General features: G+C 45.4%; 1 protein-coding gene across 5 annotated transcripts in view; it reads left to right on the plus strand.

The window, feature by feature from the left end:
* The window catches only part of LOC121324349 (polypeptide N-acetylgalactosaminyltransferase 10-like), a 32,982-nt gene that overhangs the window by 2,888 nt on the left and 9,298 nt on the right, over nt 1-20,796 (plus strand). For 4 of the 5 annotated variants that reach the window (XM_041266090.1, XM_041266087.1, XM_041266089.1 and 1 more), the window contains exons 2-6: nt 8,092-8,197; nt 8,302-8,440; nt 8,885-9,051; nt 19,204-19,389; nt 19,878-20,061. In XM_041266090.1, coding sequence (XP_041122024.1) covers nt 8,092-8,197; nt 8,302-8,440; nt 8,885-9,051; nt 19,204-19,389; nt 19,878-20,061 — 782 coding nt within the window. Of the gene's footprint in view, nt 1-8,091; nt 8,198-8,301; nt 8,478-8,884; nt 9,052-19,203; nt 19,390-19,877; nt 20,062-20,796 lie in introns of those variants that run through there. The other variant, XM_041266091.1, reaches the window with a different exon arrangement.

Consider the following 20,796-nt stretch of genomic DNA (forward strand, 5'->3'; position numbering starts at 1 on the left):
TTAGCTCAGGGTCAATTATTAAGTCAGTTATTAAGTCATTTTTTTATAGAATTGAATAGACCAACCTTCCCATTTGGATGGCCTTAATATGCAAAACAAAGAACTATTTTAAGCTTGATTAAATTCTTTCTAACTCCCTGTGTGTAGTTTTTGTTCTGAACAAATGAATGGAAATTTGCTGCTGTGTATAAAGACTGAGTGATTGGGCCCCATTGTTTTGCAATCTCTCAGTAATAAAGGATCCAATGCAACGTGGGCATAAGTCACGTGTGGCTTTTAGCACAACTGGGTTGATTCAAGCTAAGCAGAGGTTTGCAGGAATTAAACCACAAACATCTCCTTTTTTTTCATTCATGTTTTGAAAATGAGCTGTCATTCAGGAGATGGTGCTGGGTGTTGGGCGCTGGGTGCTGTGCTGGGTTGGGCGCTGGGTGCTGTGCTGGCTGCTGGACGCTAGGCTGTCCTGGTACATAGTGACTCTCACAGAAGACTGCTCCTCTATCACAGGTTTTCATATTGGATTCATTTAGGATGCAATCCTGGAGGTAAATGTACTATCGGATGCCAGGCTGCCTGTCTTTCTCAATAGATCTGCGTTTGTGTTTCTAAAAGCACAGGCTTTTACTGCTATTTTGTATGCTGATCATGGAAGGAAGCGTGCAATTCAATTGGCAGCAGGTGCTCCAAGCGTCGTTCATATTTGTTTTACAAATACAGAGGATTTGCTCTCAGGAAAATGCACAGAACAAACAAATGAAACAGGAGGCATAATGGTATGGTCTGGCTTTTGTTATTGTCTTGTTTTTAAGATGAATCGTTTTTAGTTTTAGTAAGTCAGTCTAAAGCAATGATGAAGGAGCTCTGAGTTTTAGTAAGTCATTGTAAAACAGGATGAAAGAGCTCTGAGTTTTAGTAAGTCATTGTAAAGCAGGATCAAGGAGCTCTGAGTTTTAGTAAGTCAGTCTAAGGCAGTAAGAGCTTGTATCATGCAGGATGAAGGCGCTCTGATGCTGGCAAACACTGTACAATTAGCAGTATGCTTCTAGAACAATGCCTTCATTGCGCTTCAGAAAGACAGCTTGTAGTTTTGTTTCTGTTTGCTGTAATCCTGTCATGCAGTGACTGTTTGGTGTTCTGGAGTGTGTAGTCAAGTTAAATCTTGCTGTCGGTCTTGCCCGTTAGTTTGACTTGCCCGTTAGATTGACTTGCCTGTTAGGTGAAAGCGGCGTGGTCTCTGCCATGGTTCAGTGTCTGTCTCCCCAGCTCTGGGTCCTCACCGGTGTCATTGCCAGGACTCTGCTTTCATCTCTTAAGTCGCATGTCCTGCACATTTCATTTCTTTGTGGATGCTCATTAAACATGAAGCACTAGGATTTTCCAATTCACCAACTTGACCTGCATGATACGTCATTATAGAAAATCCGGTACTTGCAAAAGTGAGCATGAACACGTTGACATGTTAGCACAGTATTTCTATGATTTGGGTTCAGTGACAAACTGCCCGAACACACAAAGATAAACCAGACCTGGAAACATAGGAACTATCTGCAGCTTGCTGTCAGCATTAACAGTGGCTCAATGTGATATTAGGTTCAGGTCCTAATAAAGTGGCCAGACAGTGTAGGGTTTGCATTGAATCAACAGCTGGCTGCTCAGCAATCTGCAACAGGCATAATAAATCCAGGCAAGGCTTTGTTATTGTCTGATTGTTTCAGGTCGTTCCGACCTTCTGTTCCAACAGCATGATCTCCACGTTGTGTGATTTGAAAGTGGAAAGTTTGAGATTGCTGCTGTGCCTTGTCGTTGATTTATGATTTGTATTTTCTTGACTGGTGGAGCAGGGTAATACACAAGCCCCATAGTGTACAGCGCTACAGCCTGTTGGGTTTCCCTCCTGCATAGAAATGTTTCAGAAACAATGACACTGATGTAATGACATGGAAATGAATTCAATCATACTGTAAGCACTGAGCCGTCTCTCTCCCACTCCCTCCCCCTCTGCACTGTAACGCTTTTGAATTGTGAGTTCTCTAAGAGGTTAAAAGAGAATTCAGAAATCCACCTCCCTCATTCCTGCTTCAAACAGAAATGCCTGCCTACCCAAGAAACACAGCTCCACTGAACTCATTCCCTCCTGGAAATGGTACAGGATCAGCACAGCAGCAGTGATTATATAATGACTACAAGTGGGAGATCTGACAGACATCATCTGCATGCATTCCATGAAAGTGCTGTTTTTTTCACAGAAGCCGTGCAGCAACCATGCTATACAAGCTAATTGAAATATGCAGTTATATTTAACCTGAAAAGGGAGTTACTGACCATCATACTGTACCTTCTCTGACCCTCGCTCCTACACCATTTCTATTCTAATCCATCCTTTGGTATTTCAGATCATCCTATAATGCTGCACTGCACTGTAGCAGCCTCTCTTGTTACAGCACAGCCATACTACATTAGTGGGATCTGCATTGTCTCTGGTGCAACACTGAGTGCAACACAAGAGAGGCGCAGCATTGAGTGCAACACAAGAGAGGCGCAGCATTGAGTGCAACACAAGAGAGGCGCAGCATTGAGTGCAACACAAGAGAGGCGCAGCATTGAGTGCAACACAAGAGAGGCGCAGCATTGAGTGCAACACAAGAGAGGCGCAGCATTGAGTGCAACACAAGAGAGGCGCAGCATTGAGTGCAATACAAGAGGTGCACATCTGGATTTTTCGATAGCATTTCAAGTATCAGGGCATCCCTGTGGATCAGCCACTGCCACAGGACAGAGTCACATGCAAATACCCCTGCCTTCAGCATCACAAACCAGGACAGAGTCACATGCAAAAACCCCAGCCTTCAGCATCATAAACCAGGACAGAGTCACATGCAAATACCCCAGCCTTCAGCATCATAAACCAGGCAGAGTCACATGCAACCCCAGCCTTCAGCATCATAAACCAGGACAGAGTCACATGCAAAAACCCCAGCCTTCAGCATCATAAACCAGGACAGAGTCACATGCAAAAACCCCAGCCTTCAGCATCATAAACCAGGACAGAGTCACATGCAAAAACCCCAGCCTTCAGCATCATAAACCAGGACAGAGTCACATGCAAATACCCCAGCCTTCAGCATCATAAACCAGGATAGAGTCACATGCAAAAACCCCAGCCTTCAGCATCATAAACCAGGACAGAGTCACATGCAAATACCCCAGCCTTCAGCATCATAAACCAGGACAGAGTCACATGCAAAAACCCCAGCCTTCAGCATCATAAACCAGGACAGAGTCACATGCAAAAACCCCAGCCTTCAGCATCATAAACCAGGACAGAGTCACATGCAAATACCCCAGCCTTCAGCATCATAAACCAGGACAGAGTCACATGCAAAAACCCCAGCCTTCAGCATCATAAACCAGGATAGAGTCACATGCAAAAACCCCAGCCTTCAGCATCATAAACCAGGACAGAGTCACATGCAAATACCCCAGCCTTCAGCATCATAAACCAGGATAGAGTCACATGCAAATACCCCAGCCTTCAGCATCATAAACCAGGATAGAGTCACATGCAAAAACCCCAGCCTTCAGCATCATAAACCAGGACAGAGTCACATGTGAAAACACAATAGCATATCTCTGTCTTATTAGAACGCCAGCTAGTGAACGGTATGTCTGCCTCTGACTCTGTTCATCTCTTCATTAAACACAAGTGAAGTGCAGTAAGACAGTATGGTGCGTGGAGAGCCAAATCATTTTCAAATAACTGTGCCAATCTAGTGAGACAGAGGCCAAAATATCTGGACCGAATACTGGTGGACCTAGGGGACAGATGGAAACTACTCCAGCTGGCAGCAGACAGGCCAAGGTAGCAGAAACCGATCGTCAATGTCAAGGACATGGCACCCTGATGATGATGAATCTAGATACGAATCTCCTTGGCAAATGTATCAAATTTTCACAAGTTTTATTAGACGCAGCACTGCAGGCACCACCATTTCCTCAGCACAATAACAAACACAGCTGCAGTGCAATCAGCCACAATGTGTTGCCAACGGACAACAAAAGAATAGACCATTTCAGGAAGACATTAAAGTGAATGCTGAACCACTCGGGCAGCTACCATCGACAGAGTTTCTTTCTTTTAGTTATTCATTTCGTTCAGTTAAATTTAAGCTTGAACGTCAAAGCGATCCATGATGCAATTAACAGACTGTGAAATGTGTGAGAGAGTGCCTTTGTGCGATTGCCCTGTTGTTATAATGTTTATACACAGTTTGAATGCTGATGATGCAGACTTCAGCAGCTTGTTGCTAAATGGATCTGTGTCATTCTGTAAATGGCTGTATATTTTTCTTCTTCACAGTTCAAGCTGTGCTGCATTTAGCTGCTTGCCTTCTATCCAGAAACTTTGCAGGCTGGATTGTGGGTGTTTATCCCCAGCAGGATCATGTTCCTCTATGCCTGTCAGAGCCCTGGCACCCAAACGTTTTTACAATAGAAGATATTCAATCTCAAGGCCAGATCTGAGATGAGTCGAATGCTTGGTTTGTGCCATAGCTGTTCTAGTTAGAGCCACTGCAGAGACCAGGGAATACAGAAGCCGGGATTGAAGATATTGGTTGTAAACCTGACTGATTAGAAGGATTAGATCTCTAGGAAGACAAGACAAGAAGCCCTCCTTAATAACAACATCTGAGATGCCAACAGTGGCAAACACAACAACAAAAAAAATCACACATTTCCTGTGTTTTCTTTTGATGTTGCTTCTGAATTCCAGACTTCAACAGATACCCTCTCCAGAGGACCCTATCTTAGCACTGAGGGGATCAGGCAGAGGGGATACCCTTTAAAACAACCTGTTTGATTGTAGGTCTCGGCATCAGAAAACAGCTTGTTAAACAGAGACGTTGTGTTGGAGTGGTGGTTTAGTGGATGCAAATAAAAATGTAATTTGATAACTACCAGTAAACCATCTGGGAAAAAAAAACCATACCAGGAAAAATCTGACAGCAAAGTAAGTCCAAGTGCAGCTGCACGTTTTCTATTGCATGTTGCTTTCGAACGCCCTCAGCCGTCATAGACTGCCACCTCACTCAGTGATTTTCCAGAACTGACAGGACTGTAATCCTCTGTGGAGCAACACAGCCGTGTGACATTGCACTCAGAGAAGAGGGACGGCTCTATCTCACTGCCTGTTAGTGGGGACTGCAGTGGGGGGGGGCGTGTGTGGTGACATTGCACTTAAAGAGAAGAGGGACGGCTCTATCTCACTGCCTCTTAGTGAGGACTGCAGTGGATCCTGAGCCAGCCACCCAGTCATCTCCAGTGGAATATTCTCTGGACGCGCAGTCCGCTGGTGACAGAGCAACGGCTGGAAACTCTGTGGAGTCTCTCTCCTCATTTTGAGGAATAACACAACTGGAAAATGCTTTTCAGAAATGTCCTGCCAGGGAATTTGTTGATTTTTCTACAGCCGTGTGGAATGTAGGGAGTTGGATCTTTCATCTTCTCTGCAGTCCCTGCGTTTCTGTCCATGGTCACACTTTGCTATGGTTTAGACAGACTGTAACAGGGAGAGATCTGTGCTGACTCTGCTGGCGTGTTCACGGGCTGCAGGAAGAGGGCGGCAGTCGCCCAACAACCGCCTGTGAGTCATGGCAGTGACACGGGGAGGTGGGAAAGTGTGTGTGTGGACTTTCCCCCTCTCTGAATGGCCGAGAGGCGGGTCTTGGGTGATTGTCGGTCCTATAAAATAACGCTCTGTTGTTTCCTCAGGTCTGCCCACTTAGACGCGCTAAGGGTGCGGACGCTTTGATTCGGGACCGGGAATCAGCGAGACAGAGAGAGAGAGCGGGGAACCCTTGGGCAGACCCCGGCGTATTGTGAAAGAGCAGGCTAGATAGCCGAGAGAGTAGGACGGTGATCCGGGTCGTGCGGGTAGCGGCGACCGGGATAACGCTGCCGAGTGCAGCACCTTTTATTTGTAGTTTTATTACTGTTTTATTTTCCCTTGTTCTTTTCGCCTTCTGTTTTCATTATTATTTCTTTGAGCACCTGCGAGTGCATTTGCGGTTCGTGTACCAGCTGTGGTATTTCCGTGGTGCTGTCTATCATCGTTGATAGGCAGCCCACGGTCAACAGTGCCCTCTGCCGGAGAGAAAAATACAAAAAAAAAGAGCCGGTCTAAAATAAAACTGGGCACCTGTGTGGTGTTTCCCAAATACACCTGTCTGTCTCCTGGTCAGTGAATTACCCACACCCCTTCCACACAGACATTGCACCTGCAACGTGTGACCATATCAGACCACACAGACATTGCACCTGGTATAGTCCTAATGATCTGGCACAGTGGCCCTGTACGCATGCTGCACACAAGCAATACGTGGGTGCCGGTAACTGTATGCACTACAGCTTGCTTTAAATTACACACTATACGTGTGCTCTGCACACAGTAAGTCTCATTCCATAGTAACTACACCCCCCCCCCCCCCCCATAATGAATAATGAATCATCATATTGCTGGTCACTTTTTGTTTTTTGGATTAGTATATTTCCAGAAAGAACAACCTCTAGCAAGCCATCTCACCCCTCCCCCCCCCCCAAAGCAACTCGCCTTTCTGCTCCCTCGGCTGGCCTGGACTGCTGCATGGCTGTAGTGATATAAAATGACTCATTGGGATATTGCTGGTCACTTTTTGTTTTTTGGATTAGTATATTTCCAGAAAGAACAACCTCTAGCAAGCCATCTCACTTGAGTCTGTGTCCTCCTCCCTGTCCCCAGTTTTCACAAAGCAACTCGCCTTTCTGCTCCCTCGGCTGGCCTGGACTGCTGCATGGCTGTAGTGATATAAAAAGACTCATTGGGATGAAAGCCATAGATCTGTGATTTACTGTGTTTCCAAACGGCTTATCTAAGCATAGGGATCCCTGAGTGGCTCTTCGCACAGTCACAGTGAATAGAGCCTATTCAGAGCTGGGCTTGCAGGTTGCAAAATGATTAGAGCTTATTCAGAGTTGGGCTTGCAGGTTACACAGTGAATAGAGCCTATTCAGAGCTGGGCTTGCAGGTTACACAGTGAATAGAGCCTATTCAGAGCTGGGCTTACAGGTTACACAATGAATAGAGCCTATTCAGAGCTGGGCTTGCAGGTTACACAGTGAATAGAGCCTATTCAGAGCTGGGCTTGCAGGTTACACAATGAATAGAGCCTATTCAGAGCTGGGCTGACAGGTTACACAATGAATAGAGCCTATTCAGAGCTGGGCTTGCAGGTTACACAATGAATAGAGCCTATTCAGAGCTGAGCTTGCAGGTTACACAATGAATAGAGCCTATTCAGAGCTGGGCTTGCAGGTTACACAGTGAATAGAGCCTATTCAGAGCTGGGCTTGCAGGTTACACAATGAATAGAGCCTATTCAGAGCTGAGCTTACAGGTTACACAATGAATAGAGCCTATTCAGAGCTGGGCTTACAGGTTACACAATGAATAGAGCCTATTCAGAGCTGGGCTGACAGGTTACACAATGAATAGAGCCTATTCAGAGCTGGGCTTACAGGTTACACAATGAATAGAGCCTATTCAGAGCTGGGCTGACAGGTTACACAATGAATAGAGCCTATTCAGAGCTGGGCTTACAGGTTACTCGGTGCTTGTACACACTACCAGGTGAAGGGCTCGGGTATTCTTCATGCTTTTAGAGACTCTTAAGAGGTTAAAAATAGTTTCTGGTAGATTCAGTCAGTGGCCAGTGTGAGATGAATTGTGGGAGTCCACTTCTAACAGGGTCCGCCCCCCCAACTGTACACACAGTTTTATATATCGGGTGAAACAGCCTCACTATACCCTAATACTTGTTTAAAATGTATAGAAATACCTAACTCCTTGATGACGACACTGGTGATGACAGTGGTGGTTGTGACGATGACAGTGATGGTGATGATACTGATGATGACTATGGAGGTGATGATGGTAGTGATGATGAAGATGACAGTGGTGGTGATGTCAGTGGTGATGATGGTGATGATGATGATGATAGTGTTGACGATGGTGGAGATGACAATCTTATTCGTTGATGTTGTCTAACTCTTTTGAAGGCGTTCCACATAAGACCAAAGAAGGAGGCGAAACTGGGCTTGGACGGGGACCGAAGGAGGGACTGGCATGATCAGGAAGCCATCAGGAGGGACGCAGCTCGCTCAGGTAGCCCGGCGGGAGTTTTTTATTTGCAGTTGTATAACATGAAGAAGCCAGTGCTACTCAAATACAAGGTGTGTAACAGTGGGTGGGCTGTGTTTGCATTGTAGGAGATGGAGAGCAAGGAAAGCCTTTCCCCTTGACTGATGCAGATCGAGAGGACCAGGCCTACAGGGAGAATGGATTCAACATCTACGTGAGCGACAAGATCTCTGTGAACCGCTCCATACCGGACATCAGACACCCAAAGTGAGTGAGTGAGTTGGAGACATGTCCTGATGCACAGGTAAGCATTTTAAAGAATAGCGTGGCAAGGTGAAGCATATTAATAAACATGATAAATGCATAGTAAAAGCATGGGGCAAAAATACTGTGGTAATCCTTTTCTAAGGGTATAGAGAGAGAGATTATTATCATAATCAGGCTGTGCTTCAGTAATGCATGGGGGGGTTGTTACCCTGAAGAAGTAGTTAAGGGATTGTAATAAGACTGCCATTGCATAGCGGTTTGATCCATTTCTGGTTTTATTTTGTGTTTAATAAGACACACCTGACCTTGTTAACGTCACACACTGTGGCTAACCAAGCATGTGGTAAAACCTGGAATAGGTGAAACTGCTGTGCAGTAGGAGTTTTATTTCCATCCCTGCAGTTCAGTTCATACTTACTACTATTTATATATATATTGTTGCAGCTGCAGAACGAAGCTGTACTTGGAAAAGCTGCCCAATACAAGCATCATAATCCCATTCCATAACGAGGGCTGGTCATCCCTGCTGCGCACCGTGCACAGTGTGCTGCACCGCTCTCCCCCGCAGCTCCTTGCTGAGATCATACTGGTGGACGACTTCAGCGACAAAGGTAAGTTGCGCATCCCTTATTTGACCAGTTATGTGGCTACATCTCCAGCACTTCTCTCATGAACAGTTGGTGAGCGGATCTTCTTTTTTGCATTGTGACACACGCCACCGCTAGGAATTGCCTGGCTAAGCACATTGCTTCTCATTGAACTGCTTGCAAAGCTCTGTTCACAGAATCTAAAATATTTGTGGAAGTAACCAATCTTTTTTACTTGCATCGTTTGTTATCGCTGCATTCGCCTGTGACATAAATAGCATAAGCTGTGGTGTTCCGTGACACGTCCTCTATGTAATAAACGTTGAAGCCTTTTACAACACGTTTCTAGGTGCTTTAGAAGTAGATCCTTCAATTGTATGGAGTGAAAACAACTTTGAGTAAATGATTAGGTTTTAACTTTAATTCAGTTATGGTGTCTATTAAAACTTCTGGGAACACGCTTTGGTCACAGGAGAGAGCTGTTAATGGCATTTGAGATTTCTTCTATGTGTCGGTCGATATTGGGATGTACTGCAGACAATACTTTTACAGTGAATTGATTTTTATCTTTAGTAAAAAGAGTGCTGCTTTGTTTAAGAATGTCTGTCCCCAATCACATGTACTACAGAAGCCACTTTGATTCTTTTATCCTTCTCATGTATTCAGTGGAGCATTGTTTGCATTGTTTCTGGGTTCAATTATATTAATTTGATGTAGTTTTTATAAAACTTATATACAGTCTGTCTCTGAAGAGTCGTAACCTTTGTTGCTAATGAGAATTTTGGTTGTATTAATAAAAGAATGGTGTCTTAAAATAGGGTGGTCCACTGATGAAGGATGTGGTTGCATGTGCTCTGTGTCTTTTTGATCAATGCATGTTAGTGTTTCATGCTGCTATGCACGTATCGAGCACCCTGTTAACACTGTCTCTGTAACCTAGTCAATGAAAGCATTGGGAACAAACTTGTTTGTCCTCCCCAGTCACGTGTTCCGCATGTACTGCAGTGATTAGAGAATTATTTAGGTGCTGTGTGGGGAAGAGTGCCTCAGAGTAGCTCAATCACTTCTGTTGTTTTAAAAGAAGCAATGATGTTTTGGAAAAGAAAAACAGCTAGTTGTGTTGAAGTCATTCTGAAATATCAGTGATGCCTAAAAATGAACATTTAATTACATTTGAACTACCTCAATCATAGGAAAACATGTTTCTTGTTTATTAGAAAGAAGTTTATTTAGGAGGTTGCAAATAAATTGAGTGTGCTTTCATGTTAGGAAGTGGAGGTAAAATGCTATAAGAAAGGTGAAAGTAGCAGTTAATAGTACTTTGGGGTGTGTGTGATGTAATCGATTAAATCGAGCAGCCAACCAGCCTCCCTTCATTCAGCTCTGGATCCTGAGACAGTCGTAGCCTCCCTTCATTCAGCTCTGGATCCTGAGACAGTCGTAGCCTCCCTTCATTCAGCTCTGGATCCTGAGACAGTCGTAGCCTCCCTTCATTCAGCTGTGGATCCTGAGACAGTCGTAGCCTCCCTTCATTCAGCTCTGGATCCTGAGACAGTCGTAGCCTCCCTTCATTCAGCTCTGGATCCTGAGACAGTCGTAGCCTCCCTTCATTCAGCTCTGGATCCTGAGACAGTCGTAGCCTCCCTTCATTCAGCTCTGGATCCTGAGACAGTCGTAGCCTCCCTTCATTCAGCTCTGGATCCTGAGACAGTCGTAGCCTCCCTTCATTCAGCTCTGGATCCTGAGACAGTCGTAGCCTCCCTTCATTCAGCTCTGGATCCTGAGACAGTCGTAGCCTCCCTTCATTCAGCTCTGGATCCTGAGACAGTCGTAGCCTCCCTTCATTCAGCTCTGGATCCTGAGACAGTCGTAGCCTCCCTTCATTCAGCTCTGGATCCTGAGACAGTCGTAGCCTCCCTTCATTCAGCTCTGGATCCTGAGACAGTCGTAGCCTCCCTTCATTCAGCTCTGGATCCTGAGACAGTCGTAGCCTCCCTTCATTCAGCTCTGGATCCTCAGGCAGCCGTACTTGCAGCCTCCCTTCATTCAGCTCTGGATCCTGAGACAGTCGTAGCCTCCCTTCATTCAGCTCTGGATCCTCAGGCAGCCGTACTTGCAGCCTCCCTTCATTCAGCTCTGAATCCTTAGGCAGCATTACTTGCCAGCCTCCCTTCATTCAGCTCTGGATCCTGAGACAGTCATACTTGCAGCCTCCCTTCATTCAGCTCTGAATCCTCAGGCAGCATTACTTGCCAGCCTCCCTTCATTCAGCTCTGGATCCTGAGACAGTCGTACTTGCCAACCTCCCTTCATTCAGCTCTGAACCCTCAGGCAGCACATCCTCACGATTAGCACCCAGGCCAGCTGACTTCAGAACAAACAAAGAAGAAAGAACAGGACCTGTGAGGTCCTGGGGCTAGGCTGCTGTAAAATAAACAGATGTGTTTGTTTTGCACAGCAATCGCATGCTTCATGCGCACATGAACGGTAGGAGAAATCTGTTACCTGGAACAGCTCGTCGCATGGGGAGAGAACGCTACATGAACAGCTCATCGCATGGGGAGAGAAGCGACAGGAATTGCTCATCACATGGGAGGAGAACGCTACATGAACAGCTCATCACATGGGAGGAGAACGCTAGACGCATACTCCCACTTATATACATTAGGGTGCAGATTTATTACAGCACCTCATTGATTCTGTTTTGATTTGTTGTGCATATGAAATCAAAGCCCTGTATTTGAAAATCTGGGAAAATTGTTAAAATGAGCAAATGAGAGATTGTCTAATTTGAGTTCTTTAATTGGCCACACATGCGATTCATTTAAAGCAGTAAGAGAAAAGGAACACACAGATATTAATAAAAGCACAAAGTGGTCTAACATTTTCACACGACTAGTGTTTCTATATCACTGATTACTGAGCGAAAGTTGAAATTCTCCCCCTACAGGTTTTCATTCAGGTAGGTATATAAAGGATATAAATCTCAAGTCTTGAGGTGTTCTGCATTTGCATATATATATATATATATATATATATATATATATATACATTTTCTTCAGCTGGACTGTGCTGTTAAAGTTTGTAGCTCTTCGAACTCCTTCTGCTTGTCTTGTTCTGGGTGTTGATGACGCTCAGTAATTTACTGTGTGCCGTCTCTGTTGTTGCAAGTCATGATTTGATAATGAAGTCAGGAGCCCTTGATGTTTCTATTGTATGTGTCGTCTAGTTTCCAACTGATTGACAGTGTTCAGTTCTGGAATGTTCCCTTCTTGTTTCAGGATGTCACAGTGTTTTGTTGTGTTCTGGAAGGTTCCCTTCTTGTTGCAGGATGCCAGTGTTCCATAATTCCATGAATAAATAAAGTGGCTTTTCTCATTTGAAATGTGCTGGGGCATCACTGGGTTAATACTACGGTCCCACTTGGTGGGGGTTAGCGTTGTCTTCACTGTGTTATCCTGGCTTCTGTCGAGCAAGGTTGTGTCAGTAGTGCTGTCATGTGAGACTTTGATCCCATTGGTTACTTCCTCCATTCTAAAGATCCGATAAGGAGGAGCAGGTGAGCCAGTGTCATCATGCTCTATACATCTGGCTTTGCTCTTCTCTTGAGCCTTTAACCTCCCTCTGTAGACTCTTCCCTTTTCAAAGCTGCTTCACTGATGTTTCAACTTATGCAGTTCCATAAGCTGAGCCTATAAATAGCAGAGCAGGGCAATCCAATCTGTTTTATATTAGCTATTCTAATAAGAGGAGGGCTAGGAGCTGTCCCTGGGTCTGTGCTGCAAAATGCTTTAGTCTCAGAAGCAAAGGATCTTATAACCGTCACCAGATGAGAATGTCCTAATCGATTTGAAAGGTTCTTTTGTATAGAGTTGGTCTCTGGATAGCTGAATGGCCACCAATTTCATTGTACTTGAATATACAGACATATTTGAAGATATTACTCTGATTTTTGTGGGTTAAATTGGTTTGGTAAAATGTCCATAGCATTTGTGTCTGTGTTCCTTAGGTACGTTCTTTTCATCTCCTGGTGCCAGTCTGGGTGCTTGCCAGGGCTCAGTGCTCAGTGCTTCATGGTGTTTTTTATTCTGAAGTGGCAGAGTGGCCTTTTTAAAAGTGATTTCTAAAAAGCTATTACACAAAGCACCTGGCTCTGCTTCTTGTTTGAGCTCCAGTGCGGCTCAGCATCTTATCAAGCATGGAGTTCCTGCCTCTGTTTATTATTCTCCTTGGTACACTTTCTGGAAACTTTCCCATCTCCTCCATGCAGCCCCGACATTAGCCTGGGAAGCATCCAGTCCTTCATTGACTGGTCCCATAAGCGGTGAATCTGCCTGCTGTACTGCATGTCCTTCGGGGGGTGGTGCAGATTTCACACAAATCCTGTGTTGCTGGTTAATTACAGTACATAGAGGCTGGTACTGGGAATTGCTGCAGGCTTAATTATCAACACAAACCACTGGCTGGTGTACTACGGAAGAAAGTACTAAAGTGGATAGGGTTACCTATTTGCAGGGAAAGTTTTTAAAATGTGTCAAACCGAGAAGAAAGCGACCCTGTTTTGAACGCGTTGTTAGTCTATTTCCATGTTTTTTATGTATCTTCATCAGGCCTGGCTTGATTTAATGAAAACCCTGTCTCCTGCAGAGATGGCTGAAGGTTGCGGCTCTGGTTTTGAATCTTCTCATTCGGGAGATCTCTGAGCTCAGCTCATTATCCGCTCCGTGGCTCACAGGGGAGCGAGCGGCTGGTTGTTCAGAGGCAGTAATTGAATGTTGAATCTGCTCAGATTGTGGTGATATTCGCGATCGTGCTGCAATGCAGAGATTTCTGTTCCATATGTGGTAGTTTAATTCATTTCTACATGTGTAGCTCTCAGAAATATGTTATTATTAAGCAGATAAAAAGCAGTTAATATAGTGTGAGAATGGAAGACAGGGTGGCATGGCTCCGCTGTTTTCGTTTTGCATGATAAGTTTTCCCTGGTGCTTTGGGTTGCTGTGAGATTCGGTGGAATTCTGTCTGCCTATCCCATGCCCCCTGACAGTAAGCTCAGAATAGACATTGTCAAAACTGCACTCACTCCTCACACAAGAGTAAGAAGAGACAGAAATTGGTGTGAAAATCCTCCACTCTCATGGCTTTGCATATATAAACCCTTTACTGTGCAGGGTACGAAGATTATAAAATAATCTTACACAAACTATAGTCTTGTTCACCCTGCCCGTGGGGTATACTGGGTCTCGCCATTAGGTAATTGGCCTTTTAGAAAATGGCACTAATAATAAAACAGCTGGTACTTGATTATCCAAAACCTGATTGTCTAAATCCCAGGATTATCCGCCAAATAACCCCTCCTAGACACACAGTCACATTGATTCCTACAGTACTATAGTGTATACACAGTGCCACCTGTACCATAGTGTATACACAGTGCCACCTGTACCATAGTGTATACACAGTGCCACCTGTACCATAGTGTATACACAGTGCCACCTGTACCATAGTGTATACACAGTGCCACATCTACCATAGTGTATACACAGTGCCACATGTACCATAGTGTATACACAGTGCCACATCTACCATAGTGTATACACAGTGCCACATCTACCATAGTGTATACACAGTGCCACATCTACCATAGTGTATACACAGTGCCACACCTACCATAGTGTATACACAGTGCCACCTGTACCATAGTGTTTACAGTGCCACATCTACCATAGTGTATACACAGTGCCACCTGTACCATAGTGTATATACAGTGCCACATCTACCATAATGTATGCAGTGACACATTTACAATGCTGTATACACAGTGCCATATGTACCAAAGTATATACATATTTTTATTTTTTCCATGTTCTGCAGTGTGAACTGTAGCACCACTCCCTAACTCTTTAATTCACAGTGTCAATGAAACAGCATCATGACACGAAGCCGTCTGCAAGCACCAATGGGATGCGTAATGCAAAAAAACTGCACATATTTTTTCATTGTTTTTTCGTTTTATGTAAAAAAAATCAATCACCTCACCAACTGTCAAATGTGGAAATAGCTTTAAAAAAATTAAAAGATTAAAAAGTTAAAAAAGATTTAAAATGTGTTTGCCCTTTACCTACTGCATGTGTCGACTGACTCTCTCACGCACTCACAACCACACCCCGATATCTCGACCATTCTTCACAGATTGAGTTTATTCAATGGGCTATACAGCGTGGTAGCTTTCTCTAGTGGTCAGGATATATTTTAAGATTATTACATTAACTATCTCTACTATAAAATAACTGTCTATCACCAGTTGAAAGGGAGCTATACCTTTGCTTGCGCAGAGATGTGCCAGTTTTGTTCACCAAGACATGACAGGTTTTATAAGCAACGAATCCAGTCACATGTTCATTATTTTCATTCGCCATGATTCCAAAAGAATTCCACGCTTGTGATTGACCTCTCGCACTGTTACCTGCTACATGATATAGCCCTGCGCTATCTTTGGGTGAATGGATCTTGTGACATTATCAAACAAGCAGCAATACAAATGGAGAACACTGCTTAGTCATCTGACTGCTCCCTGATCGCACCCTGCTCTGGTGCAGGAAATACATTGACTTTCTAATGGGTTACAGACGAGTACGCTGAAAGGGCAGAAAACCTTTTTGCCGATTTTCAATTTCAGACCCGAGCCTGATCCGAAAATGGCATTTTGTGACCCGCACCTGTGGGCACACGACCCGGTGCACGACTGTATTAGATGGTACGTTATTTTAATCCACTTGTGCTGCCTGTTCTGTGGACACAAGTCATCGTTTTACTTTTGTAACCAAAGTGCAATTTCTAACCTACATTGTCATCACAATTTCCATAACCTTGACTTTTCTTTTTTCTATGGCTGTTCATTCAGTCAGGTGCTTTCAGATAATCCATGTACAGCTTTGAATGTTTGGAGTCTGAACGGGAGACAGAAATAAACCCAGGAGGGAGGGGCTTGGAAAGGAACATTAATTAGCACCCCGGGACTTTCTGCCACTGTGACAGAAAGAAAGAGACACAATAAAGACGTGCTCCTCACTCCATTTCCTTTCCTTCGCAGACAATGAGTTGTAAGCATGCTGGCAGTGCCCTGGGAGCCAAGTTATGATGTACAAATGGCATCTTGACAGTAAGAACATCTGCACAAATTCATTGTTATTTCGCGGTTTCATTAATCCGTTTTGCATTTGACTTTAAAAAGGCTCCAGAGGAGTCTGACTACAAAGAATGAAATGTGTTTCTGAAACAAAGGCAGAATATTCTGGTGAATAAGGCAGCTGGGCAGGGACTGTGTGTGTGTCCCACTCCACCCCCCCCCCCCCCCGCCCCGTCCTGTTCATTGCTCTCTGGGCTGCTGTTACAAACCAGCCACTCTGACTTCATTTTTCCAGTTGTTTTGCAATACTTCATGACGATGCGTTTCATTTCGGAGTGGGCCTGTGCTGTGTTGTTTTTTGAGCCCATGTTTTATGAATGTTGAGTAATCATGCCCGAGAGTACTCTGGTAGAGAATGAGATTGTTCCAGGTGCACGACTCCAGTTACCAGGAGACAGAAAACACACCCCCTGGCAGCTGCAGCCGCTTTGCGATTTTCCAATTAGAGAGACTTACTTTCTTCTCTTGCATCGGCTGAGAAATGTGGACATGTTCCATCTAGTTTATAGATGCTTATTGTGTCTTCTACTCTTTCTAGAAACCTGCAGCAGTTTGTTATGGTTTGCCTGCACGTGCTGTAGGACTCACAAGGCAGTGCAGTAAGGGGTCCAAGTGGCTTCTCTGCTCTTCATACACTTTGTAACCTTAAGGCCGCTGTCCGGGTGAATTTATATGAACAAAGTCATTTGAAAACTGTTTAAATTGGTGAAAGGTTGAAACTAGACTAGAGGCTGTGCTTGAAACAGCTTCCAGAAGGGCTAATGAAGTCTGAGTGAGAACTGGGGCTCCGCAAGGACTTTGATTCCACTTTTACATTGATAAGAATCCAGCAATAAGCAACAGTAGGTGTGTGTGTGTTCTTCATTACTGTGTGGTGTCTGACAGACAGTGAATATACTGCAGTGTGGGGAGCTGTGAGTGATCTGCAGTGTGGAGTGCCACAGTGAGGGTGCGGGGAGCTGTGAATGATCTGCAGTGTGGGGTGCTGTGAGTGATCTGCAGTGTGGAGTGCCACAGTGAGGGTGCGGGGAGCTGTGAGTGATCTGCAGTGTGGAGTGCCACAGTGAGGGTGCGGGGAGCTGTGAATGATCTGCAGTGTGGAGTGCCACAGTGAGGGTGCGGGGAGCTGTGAATGATCTGCAGTGTGGGGTGCTGTGAGTGATCTGCAGTGTGGGGTGCTGTGAGTGATCTGCAGTGTGGAGTGCCACAGTGAGGGTGCGGGGAGCTGTGAGTGATCTGCAGTGTGGAGTGCCACAGTGAGGGTGCGGGGAGCTGTGAGTGATCTGCAGTGTGGAGTGCCACAGTGAGGGTGTGGGGTGCTGTGAATGATCTGCAGTGTGGGGTGCTGTGAGTGATCTGCAGTGTGGGGTGCTGTGAGTGATCTGCAGTGTGGGGTGCTGTGAGTGATCTGCAGTGTGGAGTGCCACAGTGAGGGTGTGGGGTGCTGTGAATGATCTGCAGTGTGGAGTGCCACAGTGAGGGTGCGGGGAGCTGTGAGTGATCTGCAGTGTGGGGTGCTGTGAGTGATCTGCAGTGTGGAGTGCCACAGTGAGGGTGTGGGGTGCTGTGAGTGATCTGCAGTGTGGAGTGCCACAGTGAGGGTGCGGGGAGCTGTGAGTGATTTGCAGTGTGGGGTGCAGTGAGGGTGCGGGGAGCTGTGAGTGATCTGCAGTGTGGAGTGCCACAGTGAGGGTGTGGGGTGCTGTGAGTGATCTGCAGTGTGGAGTGCCACAGTGAGGGTGCGGGGAGCTGTGAGTGATCTGCAGTGTGGAGTGCCACAGTGAGGGTGCGGGGAGCTGTGAGTGATTTGCAGTGTGTGGTGTGGGGTGCTGTGAGTGATCTGCAGTGTGGAGTGCCACAGCTGTGAATGATCTGCAGTGTGGGGTGCTGTGAGTGATCTGCAGTGTGGAGTGCCACAGTGAGGGTGCGGGGAGCTGTGAATGATCTGCAGTGTGGGGTGCTGTGAGTGATCTGCAGTGTGGGGTGCTGTGAGTGATCTGCAGTGTGGAGTGCCACAGTGAGGGTGCGGGGCGCTGTGAGTGATCTGCAGTGTGGAGTGCCACAGTGAGGGTGTGGAGTGCTGTGAATGATCTGCAGTGTGGGGCACTGTGAGTGATCTGTAGTGTGGAGTACCACAGTGAGGGTGCGGGGCGCTGTGAGTGATCTGCAGTGTGGAGTGCCTCAGTGAGGGTGCGGGGCGCTGTGAGTGATCTGCAGTGTGGAGTGCCTCAGTGAGGGTGCGGGGCGCTGTGAGTGATCTGTAGTGTGGAGTGCCACAGTGAGGGTGCGGGGCGCTGTGAGTGATCTGCAGTGTGGAGTGCCTCAGTGAGGGTGCGGGGCGCTGTGAGTGATCGAGTGTCGAGTGCTGGCTGTACCACAGGACCTGTGAGTGATCTGCAATTGCAGTCAGAAGGAAGTCATTGATTTATTTGAGATGCAGGCCTTCTCAACAGCTCTTATACGAGGCTGCCACCAGATGTTTTTGCAGAACTTTGAATGTGTTTTATGTGCCTGACTGTACAATTTGATTTGTTTTCTATGCAGGAGTTTTTAACAGTGTTTGTTTATTGACTTGTCGGGACTCTGTCAAAGCTGTGCAAGAAGATTTCGAAACTCAATTAGGGTAAATGCACTTGAATTTACTGCAGTGGATAGGTCAGAGAGTTTGGAAAGCTTTAACATCTCAAATGTAGCAGAAAGACAGTTTTTATATTTATTTATTCCTGGTAATGCAAGGAAAGTCAGCTGGGTCTGTGCTGTCATCCTTATTCTAAAACTAACAGCTGAATTTCTGGTTCTGGGTGGACATGTTTCTGGTTCTGGTAGCTTCAGCTTTAACAATACAGAGCTTAGAGCATCCTGCAAAGGCACTATTTATGTATTTATTGATTTACCTATGTATTGATTTGTGTGTGTATGGATGGGGGGGATGGATGGGTATTGATTTGTGCATTTATTTATTGTCGCTCTTCCTCTCCCATGACCAGAACACTTGAAGACTGCTCTGGAAGACTACATGGTCCGCCTGCCCAAGGTGAGGATCGTCCGCACCAAGAAGAGGGAGGGCTTGATCCGAACACGGCTGCTCGGGGCCTCTGTGGCCATCGGGGGAGTGATCACCTTCCTGGACTCGCACTGCGAGGCCAACGTCAACTGGCTGCCCCCTCTCCTTGGTACGCACCCAGAGTGCTCCTCTCGGCCACCACGCTTTAGGAAACAACTAAGAGAAGAGAAGTAGATCTCATAATTAACAAACACTTTTTTTCGGGAGGGGTAGCTGGCTAAGCGGAGGTTGGGCGGTATGAATTCAGTTGCACTTGCACACGATGCATTGCGCAGAACAATTCCACTGTCCTAGCTCAGAAACCATTTGAGATGCAGACTTCATATTTCACCGCTATATAAACATCCTGTTAAATCGAAACTGGGCACCATGATATAATACTCAAACCACTGATGTGCCAGTAAGTTCAGTTTCGTTATTTAACTACATGCTCATGGTTTATGAATACAGATCCACATGTCTGTATCCTGCAGTAACTTCTACATTACAGAGTAGCCCAGCTCAGTCTAGTTTGTGTGCACGTATATTACTTTTCTACCAAGATCACTTCTGAAAACTTCAGCATGTACCTTCCCCACCCCCTTCTGTTGACTGCAGACAGGATAGCCCAAAACCGGAAGACGATTGTGTGTCCCATGATTGATGTGATCGACCACGACAACTTCGGCTACGAAACCCAGGCAGGAGATGCCATGCGAGGAGCCTTCGACTGGGAGATGTACTACAAGCGCATCCCCATTCCCTCGGAGATCCAGAACAGTGATCCCAGCGAGCCTTTCGAGTGAGTGGAGAGAGACGCGCGCTCTGCGCTCATGTGCTGTTATTATTGTTGTTGTTATTGTTGTTTTGACCATTATTCAGAGGTCAAAGTATTGGGAGAGGCACACACATTTTACAATGCTAATTTAATTCATAGACAGTTCAACAAGAAGACAAGTTTTAATGGCTGTTTCAGAATTGCACGAGATTAATGTAAATGGAAATTTACACAGTCGGGATATTCGTCCATTATTCCTCCTTGGTTGTTGTTATTCTGTTGTCACCATTGGGTTATGGCATGCTTCAGTTCTGTCAGAATATATACGAATCCTCTTTTTCTTGCATCACTTTTTTGCCGGAATTCATGCATGGCGACCTCATATGGGGACAGATAAAAAAAATCTTCTTATATTTATATGGTGACATATGGAAGGCGCAAATGCATGATGACCTCAAAAAAAGCAATTTTCCATTCGTATTGGAAGTGGTTTTAGTGCCCATTGTGGTAATGACTGCTCTAATAGCACCGTGCAAACAGACCTGAGAGACACAGCAATGTGTTAATGACTGCTCTAATAGCACAGTGCAAACAGACCTGAGAGACACAGCAATGTGTTAATGACTGCTCTAATAGCACAGTGCAAACAGACCTGAGAGACACAGCAATGTGTTAATGACTTCTAATAGCACAGTGCAAACAGACCTGAGAGAGACAGCAATGTGTTAATGACTGCTCTAATAGCACAGTGCAAACAGA

Source organism: Polyodon spathula, chromosome 12 (assembly GCF_017654505.1).
Source record: "Polyodon spathula isolate WHYD16114869_AA chromosome 12, ASM1765450v1, whole genome shotgun sequence".
Taxonomy (NCBI): Eukaryota; Metazoa; Chordata; class Actinopteri; order Acipenseriformes; family Polyodontidae; genus Polyodon; species Polyodon spathula.